We start from the raw sequence: 13,681 nt of genomic DNA, 5'->3' as shown, positions 1-13,681 counted from the left end.
TCTTTTAAATTCCAGATGGGGCCTGGTGCAGTGGCTCATGCCTATAATCCCAACACTTTGGGAGGCCAAGGCGGACAGATCACCTGAGGTCAGGTAGTTTGAGACCAGCCTGGACAACTGGCGAAACCCGTCTCTATTTAAAATACAAAAAATATCTGTATGGGTGGGGGTGCCTGTAATCCCAGCTACTCAAGAGGCTGAGGCAGGAAAATTGCTTGAACCTGGGAGGCAGAGGTTGCAGTGAGCTGAGATCATGTGCCATTGCACTTCAGCCTGGGTGGCAGAGAGAGACTCTGTCCCTCACACCTCCCCCCAAAAAAAAAAAAATTTCCAGATGGAGACTTAGAAATATTATTATAACTTAGCATATCTGCAACATGATCTATCTCTCTTTCTAAGTATTATAAAATACCTGGGAATTGAGGACATCGATGAGGGATAGAGGAGAGCCAGGCCCCATTAGGAGCGTGATTGTTTTTTTGGAGACAGACTCTCACTTTGTTGCCCAGGCTGGAGTACAGTGGCATGATCTCAGCTGCTCACTCCAACCTCTGCCTCCTGGGTTTAAGCAATTCTTGTGCTTCAGCCTCCCGAGTACCTGGAATTACAGATATGCACCACCACACCTGGCTAATTTTTGTGTTTTTGATAGAGATGGGATTTCACCATGTTGGCCAGACTGGTCTCGAACTCCTGGCCTTATGTGACCCACCCACCTCAGCCTCCCAAAGTGCTGGGATTACGATGTGAACCAGGAGCATAAAATATTTTTTAGGAAATGGAGTAGCGTAGGGAGAACCTGGACCAGAGGTGAGAAATCCTGAACCCTAGTCCTGGCTCAGCTGCTAGTTTTGTGGGGCATCTGTTGGGGTGTTGGTTTCCTCTCTGTAAGAATGGCAAGGTAATCGATCACTCAGCCCCTTGCTCCAAGACTCAGTAACTTCTACACATCTGGAGAAGCCCTGTGGTAGGACCACAGCATGCTATCCAGGGTGCAGACTCAAGGACTAAGGAAATACAAACTAAGGAGAGATTCAGAGAGGGATAGGCGAAGGAAAGACCTCTCTGCATCCCCAAAGGAAATGAGCACAGGGCTGGATGCGGTGGCTCATGCCTGTAATCCCAGCACTTTGGGAGGCCAAGGTGGGAGGATCACTTGAGCCCAGGAGTTGGAGACCAGCCTGGGCAACACAGGGAGAGATGCTGTTCCTATCAAAAATTAAAAATAAATTAAAAATAGGCTGGGTGGGGTGGCTCACGCCTGTAATCCCAACACTTTGGGAGGCCAAGGTGGGTGAATCACTTGGCATCAGGAGTTCGAAAGCAGCCTGGCCAGCATGGTGAAACCCCGTCTCTACTAAAAATATAAAAATTAGCTGGACGTGGTGGCACATGCCTGTAATTTCAACTACTTAGGAGGCTGAGACAGGAGAATCACTTGAATCTGGGAGGCAGAGGTTACAGTGAGCCGAGATTGCGCCATTGCACTCCAGCCTGGGTGACAGAGCGAGACTCCATATCAGAAAAAAAAAAAAATTAAAAAATGAGCTCAGAAGTAGGTGGGAGTACTGTGGACCCCCAGAACAAAGTAGCAGGAGGTTCAAAACAAGCTGGCGAGGTGGAGGATGTTGATCAGTTCAGTCACTTTATGAAACACCCAGAGCAGTGGGGTTGGAGTGGGGACTGTGAGGAACTAGATATCCCAACAAAATGAGTTCGATTTGCTTGAAACAGAGCTTGAAAGCTGCTTCATCTACACTTCAGGTATGTTAAAAAGAAAAGAAAGAAAGCTGCTTCAGGATTCTGAGTATGGAGCTATATTTCTGTTTTATCCCTATTTAAATGTCTAATAGCAAATGGTTTACTAGACTCTAAAACTGGGCTGAAGACCCTTTAGGCCTTCCCAGACTGTTGCGATGTCTCAATGGGATAACAAATGTAACCAGATGGTAAGCCTTCAGGGGCAAGGACTTGATTTTGTCCACAATTCGACTGTATTTATTCATTCATCATAGTTATCCGGTAAGTGTTTGTCGAATGAATACATGAATAAATGTATGTGTGGGAGCCCAGAGTAGACGCCCTGATATTTACTGAGATGAACTGAATGTGGAGCTGAAATGACGTGGACCCCGCCTGCCTCCTTCCCCACTCCTTCCTCTCTCCTCTCTCCTTAGCTCCGAGTGCAGTTCTCCACAGACTTGAGGGTACAGAAGATGTTTGAGATCCTCTTGGACGAAAACAGTGAGGCTGATAAGCGGGAAAAGGTAAGTGCTGGCCAGTATCATCCAGCCAGCAGAAGGACCCGCCAGTCTGGACAGTGACATCATTCTGAGGGGGAAGGGGGACCGGAGGCCTGTCTTTGTAGCCCAGGAAGGAAAATTGGCCAAAGGTTAATCACATTGGAACACAGTGTAAACCATAAGAAAGACTGAGATTTGGGTGAATCCAGTGAGGAGGGTCATGCAGCAGGGTTGGATCCTGTCTTTATTTGAAATTTTGATGTTTTATTCATCATGGATTATTTTTGGCATTGATTTTGATTTTTAAAAATATAGCATTGATTATTATTTGATTATTGAGTTCTTTGGTGTCCCTTTAAATTTTGCACCCAAGGCAAGTACCTCATTTGCCTCATTGTAACTTCAGCCGTAAGAAATAACAGCCTGTTAAAATCACGTTTTATTTTATTAAAAAATATTGTAAAGAAATCTTTCTGAAAAATTTAAATATTTACAGACATAATCGTCCTCTTAACCAAACTTGTTACCTTGTGTTTTTTTTTATGTTCCCTTCTAGTGCTTCTGCAAAAGAAAAAAATTGAACATTTGAGTGTTTTACATCTGTAAGAACTTGAGAGACAATGTCCAGGGAATTTTTGTTAGTTTTGTGGTCAATAAATCCATAAACTAGGCAAATATCTTTCCTAACAAACTCTTGTGAGAACATAATGAGTTGTTATAGATAAAACAAGTTTTTTTTTTTTTGAAAAGTGCAAAGCCCTTAGCTGATAGTGATGGTTCTGGGCATGCTTGCCTGAAATTCTCTATTCAGCCCTCTCCCCAGCACCCAACTCAACATCTCTTTGCCCACCTCCTCACCTTCTTCCACCTCCCGTGTTTCTCAGCTCTGGGTTCTCAGGTCCTGCTTGAGACCTGGAGCCTTTTAAGGTTCATGCATCCTTAATTTGGAAGGCTTTCGGTGGGAAGAGACTTGGGAACCTGCTTGCTCAACTGCCTAAATTTACAGATGAGGAGTCTGGGGTCCAGAGAAGTGCCGTGACTCACCTGAGCTCATACAGCTACCAGGGAGCAGAATCAGAACTCAAACCCAGGGCTTTCATCTAGTGTTTCTGCTGCTCACTTCCTGGGAACTTCAGATTCCTCTGAACAGGGAAATCAACGAAATGTTTAAGGACATGATTCTCCGTGTAAAAACACTACATTTCTCCACCATTTTTCTAGTCCTTCTCTATAAGCATTATACACATCTTTATTTTAGCATAAGTGCAATTGGAGTAAACATATGATTCTGATTCTGCATACCAATGCTTTTTCCATTGCTCTTAGTCTTTTTATTCATGACTTTAATGACTGCAATATATCTCATCCAGTTGGTCTTGATGCAAGTTACCTGGCTTTTTTTCTTGAATTATGTTCTTGGGCTGTGTTTCCAGGAGGAGGATTACAAGGTGAGATAATAGAACAGTGTTCTGAAGATCCAGTCTTTGCACTGGCTGTTGTACGGCCCATGGTACAGGCCTGGGTGGCCATACCTCCCTCGTAACCCTCATTGCCTCTTCCTCCTTCAGGCTGCCAACAATCTCATTGTCCTAGGCCGTGAGGAAGCAGGAGCTGAGAAGATCTTCCAGAACAATGGGGTAGCCTTACTACTGCAGCTTCTGGACACTAAGAAGCCTGAGCTGGTGCTGGCTGCAGTGCGGACCCTGTCGGGCATGTGCAGCGGCCACCGAGCCAGGGTGAGCTCCTGGCTGTAGGGCATGTGGAGCAGATGGCTGCTGGTCCAAGGATCTGGAGGGTGATGCATGGTCAGGGCTGTGGCTGGCATCAGTGGAACAAGCCACAGCCAAAGCCAAAGGGTGTTCCAGTCTCTTTTTCCCTTTGAGTTAGAAATGGGTTTAACTAAGCAAAGACAAGTTATTGAAAGTGCTTAATGCAGAAGTGGTGAATGCAAAGGCTATGATACTTTACATTTTCTCATGCTAAGTCTTTGAAACCCAGTGTGTATTTTACACTATAGCACATCTCCATATGGTCTTGCCACAGTGCAAGAGCTCAACAGCCCCATGTGGCCACTGGCCACTGTATTGGATGGCACAGCTCTTACCTCTGGAGATGGGCATGGCTTGTGTCAAGAGGTTTCCAGGACCAGGGAGCCCCATGAGGCAATGGCTGCCTGGGCTGATTTCTCTACTGCATGGGATGGGGTGGGGAGGATTATCACACCCTCTCTAACCTGCATGGCAGCTGGAATTGAAGGGCAAGGCAGCTGACCATGCTTCTTGCTGGGGTTCTAGGCCACAGTGATTCTGCATGCAGTGCGGATAGACCGAATCTGTAGCCTCATGGCGGTGGAGAATGAGGAGATGTCTCTGGCTGTCTGCAATCTGCTCCAAGCCATCATTGACTCCCTGTCTGGGGAGGACAAGCGGGAGCATCGAGGGAAGGAGGAGGCCCTGGTTCTAGGTAGGAAATATTCTTTAGTTTTAGTTCAAGGGGATGGGGAAAGAAAGAGTCAGTTGCCACCTCAGACTGGGCATTCCCTGTATGTGGGGATGGCTTGGTTTTATGTCTTTTCTTTTCCTTTTTTGAGATGGAATCTTACTCTGTCACCCAGGCTGGAGTGCAGTGGGGTGATCTAGACTCACTGCAACCTCCACCTCCTGGGTTCAAGCACCTCTCCTGCCTCAGCCTCCTGAGTATCTGGTACTACAGGCACACACGACCATGCCCGCCTAATTTTTGTATTTTTATTAGAGACAGGGTTTCATCATGTTCGCCAGGCTGGTCTCAAACTCCTGACCTCAGGTGATCTGTCCAGCTTGGCCTCCCAAAGTGCTGGGATTACAGGCATGAGCCACTGCACCTGGCCTGTCATATGTATTTCCTGATTATAAAAGCAACAGGCATAGCTGCAGTATTCACAATAGCTAAAAGACGGATACAACTCGAGTGTCCATTGGCAGGTTACTGGATGAGAAAAATATGGTATATACATACAATGGAGTAATAGCCTTAAAAAGACAGGAAAATTTGACACATGCTACAATGTCTATGAACATTGAGGACATTATGCTAGTGAAATAAGCCAGCCACAAAAGGACAAATACTGCATGGATCCACTCATATGAGATACTTGAGTAGTCAAATTCATGGAGATAGAAAGTAGAACAGTGTTTGGCAGGGGTTGGAGGAGGAGAAATGGGGGGTTATTGTCTAATGGGGATGGACTTTCAGTTTTGCAAGATGAAAATAATTCTGTGAATAGATTGTGGTGTTTGCACAATGGTGTGAATCTACTTAATGCCATTGAACTGTACACTTAAAAATGGTTACAATGGTAAATTTTATGTTATGTAAATTTTACCACAACTTTAAAAAAGTAACAGAGACTTATTGAAGACATTTGGGAAAATATAGACCTATATAAAAATGAGAATAAATGCCTATAATTGCCCATTTAGATAATCACTATTACCATTACCATATGTATCTTTCCTGTCTTTTTTTTTAAACCATCCATATCAATATCTAACAAAATCGGAATTCTGCTATGAATAGTTACATGTTCTTTTCTTCATTGAGCATTATATTAATATTGCATACCATTTAATATTCTTTAAAAGGATTCCTTTGATTTTAATAATTAATTTTACATTTGTTTCCTGCATATGCACATACAGACTCATGCTTCTCCCTGCACATCCAGGTCCTAGGCATCAACTTAGAAAATGTTGCTCTGGCCAGGTTCACTCAGAAAACTTTATTTTCAAGAACATCATAATCTTCCCTTGTATGGGTAATTCACCAATCAGCTCTATATTATTGGAGATTTCAATTATTTCCAATTTGCATGTTTATACAAAACTCTCTAGGAGCCATTTTTGCATCTATGCTTGCATTTATAATTTTTATTTATTTATTTATGCATTATTATTATTATTTTTGAGATGAAGTCTTGCTCTGTCACCCAGGCTGGAGTGAAGTGGCATGATCTCAGCTCATTGCAACCTCCACCTCCCGGGTTTAAGTGATTCTCCTGCCTCAGCCTCCCGAATAGCTGAGATTACAGGAGCACACTACCATGCCTGGCTAATTTTTGTATTTTTAGTAGAGACAGGGTTTCGCCATGTTGTCCTGGCTGGTCTCAAACTCCTGAGTTCAGGTGATCTGCCCGCCTCTGCCTCCCAAAGTACTGGGATTACAGGCGTGAGCCACCATGCCTGGCCACATTTATAATTATTTCCTGGGGTCAAATTCCTAGAAATGGAGCACTAGGTCAAAGGCTATGAGCATAACTAATGTTCTTTCTACATCTTGCTCTCTAATTCCTTTCTGAGAGGCTGCATCAATCTATACTCTCACCAAGCAATGATGAGAGTCCCCATTTCAACACATTCTCATCAGATTTGAATGCTATCCTTCTTAAGGATATTTGCCTTGGATGTAGATTAAAATTATCTTGCTTGATTCAAAATAAATTACTCATGAGATTGATCATTTTTCTGTATCTTTGTTAGCCATTTGGATTCCTTTATCTTTGGATGGTTTGTTCACGTTGTTACCTATTTTTTAATGTTTTTCTTATTTGTTTATAAGAGGCTTTTTTTTTTTTTTTTTTTTAAAGACAGAGTCTTATCTATCACTCAGGCTGGACTGTAGTAATGCAGTCACAGCTCACTGCAGCCTCAAACCTCTGGGCTCAATCCTCCCACATCAGCTTCTGGAGTCACTAGGACCACAGGCTCATGCCACCACGCCTAGCTAATTTTTAAATTTTTCATAGAGACAGGGTCTCACTTTCTTGCCCAGGCTGGTCTCAAACCCCTGGCCTCAAGTGATCTTCCTGTTGTGACCTCCCAAAATGTTGTGATTACAGGTCACTGTGCCCAGCCCTGAATTCCTGGATTCTGGATGTGACTCTGACTTACTATTATTATAATGGTCAGCTAGTCACTTTCCTTTTCTCAGCTAGAATTTTTGGAAGATCCAAGATGGCCCTGCTTGTGTGGCTGGCAGTTAACTGGAAATGTTGACCCTGTGGCCTTGCTAGTGGCCAGCTTGGGTTTCTATAGAACATGGTGGCTGGATTCTAATGGACAAGCCCCAAAGTGCAAGTGCCATGTAAGCCTCTGGTTGTGCCACAGGTCATGTGAGCAGCCCATGGCCAGTGTGGGAGGAGATTACCCAAGAGCATTTATACTGAGAGTCGTGTTTCCCAGGGAGACACCAATTCACAATCTTCTATGACTTCCTTGGGTTGAACATCCCTGCTACAAAATTCTCCCACATATTGATTTCCACTCTATCCCCATGTAGCTTCCATCTGCCTCTGGCCCAAAGTCTGCCCTCTGGAGTCTCACAGAAGGAGCCTGTTATCTCACTCTCATGACATGCCTTTGTCTGAAGATGAGCTGTCACATCTACTTACATCTTTCCTTCTTTAGGCGATGGAGCTGTATTCCTTCATCAATTATTTATCTGACATGGTTTGGAGAGGTTTGCTTTTCGGTTTGCCTGCCTCTGGGCTTCATCCTAGAATGAGAACAAAAATCTCTAAGTCTCAGGGAGGGCAAAATCAGAAAAAGGCATTTGCCTTTTAAGATCTACCAGTGGCACTTTGGGAGGCCGAGACGGGCAGATCACGAGGTCAGGAGATCGAGACCATCCTGGCTAACACAGTGAAACCCCGTCTCTACTAAAAAATACAAAAAACCAGCCGGGCGAGGTGGCGGGCACCTGTGGTCCCAGCTACTCGGGAGGCTGAGGCAGGAGAATGGCATAAACCCGGGAGGCGGGGCTTGCAGTGAGCTGAGATCCGGCCACTGCACTCCAGTCCGGGCGACAGAGCGAGACTCCGTCTCAAAAAAAAAAAAAAAAAAAAAAAAAATCTACCAGTGAGCAGGAAGTCCTGGTGTCACAGGCAAAAGCTTGAATTCAGGCACCTAGCATGCCTGAATCTGTGGGGAGTGAAATGTCTCTAAAGAGTATAAATTCCCTTTCTGAAAAGTATTTTATTAAATCAGTTTATTAAAAACCACATAAAGCATCCCTGGAGCTCTGCCAGTCACTGCTGGTACTGAAGAACTTTCTAAGAATCCAAACTGTTCAAGGATGGAATGAGCTGTTGTAGAAGTCAGTGTTCAGGGTGGCTGGAGGACCGTTTGCAGGTGTTGTCTAGGGATTTCTCTCCCTTTTTTCAGGTGAGATGGGCAATACTATACTCTCCCGGGAATTCACATATTCAGGAAGTAGTGGATTCAGTATTTCCAGAGTCTAGAAGCTGCTGCTCTTCCTGGTCACATACATGTGAGATTTCCTACCCCTTTCTACTTACCCCTGTCCTCTTGTTTTTCAGACACCAAGAAGGACCTGAAACAGATCACCAGCCACCTGCTGGACATGCTAGTCAGCAAGAAGGTATCTGGCCAGGGCAGGGATCAGGCGCTGAACCTGCTCAATAAGAATGTCCCCAGGAAGGACCTTGCCATTCACGACAACTCACGCACCATCTATGTGGTGGATAACGGTGAGAAGAGGGGAGGGTTTGGGGCTTGCTCAAGCCTTTTAAGTGGGCACCAGGGCACTAAAGAGAAAATGGAAGATGTGAGGCTCTTGAAGGGGTCTTCAGTCCTAACTGAAAAGGTGAGAAAACGCGTTGACACATCAGGATCACCAGTGGGCCTGTGAAGGTGCAGGTCAAGGCTCTGAATTCAGAGCCTGAACACGCCCAGGAAGTGCCCAAACACATCCCCAAAACATGTGGGTGGAGCTACCCAGCAAATGGGGACAAGGACTCCACCAACCGCAGGGTAAAATTCCAGAAGTCTCATGGTTGGTAAAATACTTCACAGGCCTTACAAAAGGGAGGAAATTGTATCAAGTATACTTTACATAAAGCACAGTGAGAATGTTTGTAAACTCAAAAGTATCTGAGACAGCTCTCAATCAATTTAGAAGTTTATTTTGCCAAGGTTACGTACATGCCCCGCAGAGAGGAAACACAGAATCACAGAAACAGTCTGTGGTCTGAGCCTTTCTCCATTTATGATTTTAAGGGCTTCAATATTTCAAGGGGAAAAGCAGCCTGGAGGGGAAAGAGAAAGGGTATGTTCACATTATATGAATGCATACGTTGGAAGAGAAAGAGGAGGCAGGGAAATAGTCAATTACGTATTTGTCTCCTGCTCAGTAAATGACCACTGTACATAAGATAAGGTGAACACAGAGTGGACATATTTAAGCTCTAGAGTAATTTACTAAACCTGTGTAGATATTTAATTTTTTATCAGTAGCTGTCTGCTTAGGAATAAAAGGAAAGGCAGTTTCTCGCATGACTCAGCTTTCAGCTTAATTTTTTTTCCTTTGGTTTAGGGAATTGGGGACATCCCAAGATTTCATTTCAGGTTTTAAATTTATTTATTTTTTTTTTTTAGAGACAGGGTCTCATTCTGTTGCTCAGGTTAGAGTGCAGTGGCGTGATCATAGTCACTGCAACCTCAAATTCCTGGGCTGCAGCGATCCTCCTCCCCCTCAGCCTCCCGAGTAGCTGGGACCACAGGCATGCACCATCATGCCCAGCTAATTTTTTTTTTTTACGTTTTGTGAAGATGTGGTTTTGCTGTGTTGCCTAGGCTGGTCTCAGAATCCTGGGTTCAAATGATCCTCCCGCCTCGGCCTCCCAAAGTGCTGGAATTACAGGTGTGAGCCACGTCACCGGGCCAAGATTTTATTTTCTTTTCACATGTTCTAGCAGACAGTCACTCAATTTGTCAGCTCCGAGGTGTTACCCCTCTCCTCAGTCAACTTCTTTGATTGTTAAGGAATCATACCTGTGGTTTTATGATCTGCTATGGTAAATTCTTCCAAAGATTTTATGGCGCACAGACTATCCCTTGTTCTAAAAGATTCAGATCAGCATTTCCCAGCTTAAAAAAAATCTTTTGATATTGCACTTCCCTTGTTTGATTTTTACAGACCTCAGCAAAGTGCATGTGCAAGTGCTTAGACTTCAGCACATTACTCTACTGCTAAACGCCCAAACCCCACTTCCTCCCTGCCTCATTCTGGTCTTCTACACGTATATCATGAAACGTGAGCGTTAACAACAGACCTTCTCTCTCTGCAGCAGGATCTAGGCTCATCCACTTGTTATGGGTTGGGACAGGTGGAGAGCAATATTTTTTATTCTATTCTTTTTGCAAAGGGCACTAACATGGATAGCACTTGGGTAAAAATAATGTGGATTTAAAAATTCCAATCTTCGAATACAAAGCTGCAATGTTGGGGTGTTACGTGTTGTGCAAACTGGGCTGGGAGGTACGGTAAAGGAGCCGTCAGGATGTCAAACCTGAAGTGAGCTTTTGGGTGAGGGAAGGGGCAACGATTGACAGGAAGAAGGTCTGGAGTGTTTGAACAGAAGAGAAACGAGATGCTCAAGGCGTGGGCAAGAATGGAAGGGGAGAGTGGGAGATGGCATTGGAGAGGTGCATTTGAGGGAGGCTTTTGGGACCCAGGCTGGGGACTCTGGGTTGGCTCATCAGGCACTTCCTGTTACTCCCCAGCCCTGTTGAGCACTTTTTAAATGTGTGGTTGTGACATAATAAGAAATATACATATGTGGTCTCTGCTGCTGTTTCCTGGCACACAGCTAACCTCTGAAGTGATAAGTATCTTTTTGTATGCTCATGTAATAGCTGGTGGCTGGGATCCCCTAGATGACCTCAGAATGTCAGAATGGGGGCCAGTTGCCAGGGGAAACAACCATGCAATCACAGGATTGGAACTTTCAGCCCCTACCCCTTACCTCCAGGGAGGGGAGAGGGGCTGGAGGTGGGATGCATCACTACTAACCAATGATTTAATCAACTGTGCCTACATAATGAAGCCTCTGTTTTAAAAAAAAATCCCTAACCAAAGGGGCTTAAAGTGCTCCCAAGTTGGTGAACACATGGAGGTGCTGGTGAGGTGCTACCTGGAGAGGGCATGGAAGTGCCACGCCCCTTGCCAATCCCTTGCCCTCTGCATCTCTTCCATCTGGCTGTTCCTGAGTTTTTGTTTTTGTTGTTGTTGTTTTTAAATAATAGATTGGTAATCGAGTAACTGAACTGGTTTTCTGAGTTCTGTGAGCCATTCTAGCAAATTATCAAACCCGAGGGAGAGGATCATGGGAGTCTCTGATTTATACTTGGCCAGTCAGAAGCACAGGTGGCAACTTGGATTGCTGGCATCTGGAGGGTAATCTTGTGGGATTGAGCCCTTCACCTGTGGGGTCTGTGCTAACCCCAAATAGATAGTATCAGAGTTGAATTGTAGGATACCCATCTGGTGTCAGAAGTAAGCTCTAAGAGTAGAAGCAGTTTAGGGAGTTTAGGGAGGAAACAGAAGTTTTCCTTTAAGTGGTAAAATGTAGGTTACACAAAATTTACTGCCAGGCACTTTCTTTTTCTTTTTCTTTCATGTGTGGAGATGGGCTATGTTGCCCGGGCTGGTCTCAAACTCCTGGACTCAAGTGATCCTCCCACCTCGACCTAACCAAAGTGCTAGAATTATAGGCATGAGCCACCAAGCCACCTCTGGCACTTTTTTTTTTTGAGACAGAGTTTTGCCCTTGTTGCCCAGGCTGGAGTGCAATGGCATGATCTCGGCTCACTGCAACCTTTGCCTCCCGAGTTCAAGCGATTCTCCTGCCTCAGCCTCCCAAGTAGCCGGGACTACAGGCACCCGCCACTGCGCCCAGCTAATTTTTTTGTATTTTTAGTAGAGGCGGGGTTTTGCCATGTTGCCCAGGCTGGTCGCAGGCACTTTTAATTCCCTCCTAACATCTAGAGTTTCATGCCTCCCAGCTTTTACCCGGAATGTTCTTTCTCCTACTTCCTTATACTACCCAAGGTCTGACCAGCCCCAAGCTACCTCTAAAACCTGGCTCTGAAATCCACCTGTCTGTTGCCCCAGAGGCAATATAGTGTGACGGCTTACATCACAGGCTTTGAAATCAGACATGTTTGGGAGTGTGTCCTTGCTATGTCACTGGGCAACTTACTTGACTTCTCTAAGGCTTGTTTTTCTCCTCTGAAAGATGGGAAGAATGATTTCTAACTAGTAGGGGTATTGTTAGGATTAGACGAAGTTAATGTGTATAAGCTCTTGGCATGTAATAAGTGCTCCGAATAAATTGCAGATATTATTTTGTTGAAGTGAATGACCCCATTTTCAGTGCTACCCTTCTATACTTATCACATCTCATTGTAATCTTCATATGTCAGTTTTCCCATTGTATTGTGAGCTTTTGGAGGTCAGGATCGTATCATTTATTTTGGTAGCCAGTACCCCAAAGGTGCTCATTTATTCAACAAAGACATGACTGTTGAATTTGCCTGATGGTAATAGGAAGCCATTGAAGATTTTTCAACAGAAGAGATGAGAAGATATCATCGTAATAAATGTAAATATGGCATTTACTAAATAAATAATAATTACACACTCAATAATAAACATTTGTTGAGTGATAGTGATGTGTCTAGATTGACAGCAGGGTTTCCATACGTTATCTCATTGAGCCCTCAAACTTTATGAGGTAGGTAGTATTGTTCTCATTTTACAAATGAAGAAGCTGAGGCTTGAGGAAGAGAATATGAAATAGTATTTGGAGAAGTCTATACATCAACCTGTGGAATGTCAGCATTGGTAGAGTTCTCTGAGATCAACTAGTCCTGATTTTGTACATATGAAAATAGAGGCCCCTAGAGGGAGGTGAATTGGTCAAGGTGGGGGCAGTGTCAGGTGTAGAACCTGGGTCCCTTGACCCCATTCTGGGGCCCTTCATTCTGGATGAACTACATGTGTTCTACAGACAGGGCTGGAGAGAAGCTGGTGATAACATGTCACTGAGTGAGGGGTGTGTTTGTGAGGATGGAGCCCAGCAGGAATCTTAGGCTTGCCACTGTCTACCCTGCAGGTCTGAGGAAGATCCTGAAGGTCGTGGGGCAGGTTCCAGATCTGCCATCCTGCCTGCCCCTGACTGACAACACCCGCATGTTGGCCTCTATCCTCATCAACAAGCTCTACGATGACCTGCGCTGTGACCCGGAGCGCGATCACTTCCGCAAGATCTGCGAGGAATACATCATGTAAGTTTCCTGGAGGCCTCACAGGGTCAGGCTCTGTCTTAGTTATCTACGGCTATGTAACAAATTATCTCAAAATTTAGTAGCTAAAAACAATAATGTTTTATTATCTCACACAAGAACAGAAATTTGGGAGTGGTTTGGCTGGGTGGCTCTGGCTTATGGTCTTTCATGAAGTTACAGTCATGTGCTGGCTGGGGCTGCAGCCATCTGAAGGCTTGACGGGGGCTAGAAAATGCTTCCAAGATGATGGACTTACACAGCTGGCACATTGGTGCCGGCTGTTGGTGGGAGGCCTGGGTTCCTCTCGCTGCA

The 13,681-nt window shown here is 44.7% G+C and overlaps 1 protein-coding gene across 2 annotated transcripts in view; it reads left to right on the top strand.

Annotated features, from left to right (window-relative positions):
- UNC45B (unc-45 myosin chaperone B) overlaps positions 1 to 13,681 on the top strand; it is a 42,586-nt gene that overhangs the window by 2,848 nt on the left and 26,057 nt on the right. For both annotated transcript variants that reach the window (XM_033184171.1, XM_033184170.1), the window contains exons 5-9: positions 2,178 to 2,267; positions 3,812 to 3,979; positions 4,538 to 4,706; positions 8,599 to 8,769; positions 13,198 to 13,369. In XM_033184171.1, coding sequence (XP_033040062.1) covers positions 2,178 to 2,267; positions 3,812 to 3,979; positions 4,538 to 4,706; positions 8,599 to 8,769; positions 13,198 to 13,369 — 770 coding nt within the window. The remainder of the gene's footprint in view (positions 1 to 2,177; positions 2,268 to 3,811; positions 3,980 to 4,537; positions 4,707 to 8,598; positions 8,770 to 13,197; positions 13,370 to 13,681) is intronic.

This window comes from Trachypithecus francoisi, unplaced genomic scaffold, assembly GCF_009764315.1.
Source record: "Trachypithecus francoisi isolate TF-2019V2 unplaced genomic scaffold, Tfra_2.0 Lachesis_group20, whole genome shotgun sequence".
In the NCBI taxonomy this organism is placed as follows: domain Eukaryota; kingdom Metazoa; phylum Chordata; class Mammalia; order Primates; family Cercopithecidae; genus Trachypithecus; species Trachypithecus francoisi.
Note: the sequence above shows the minus strand (reverse complement) of the source record. Positions and strands in the feature narration are given on the sequence as shown.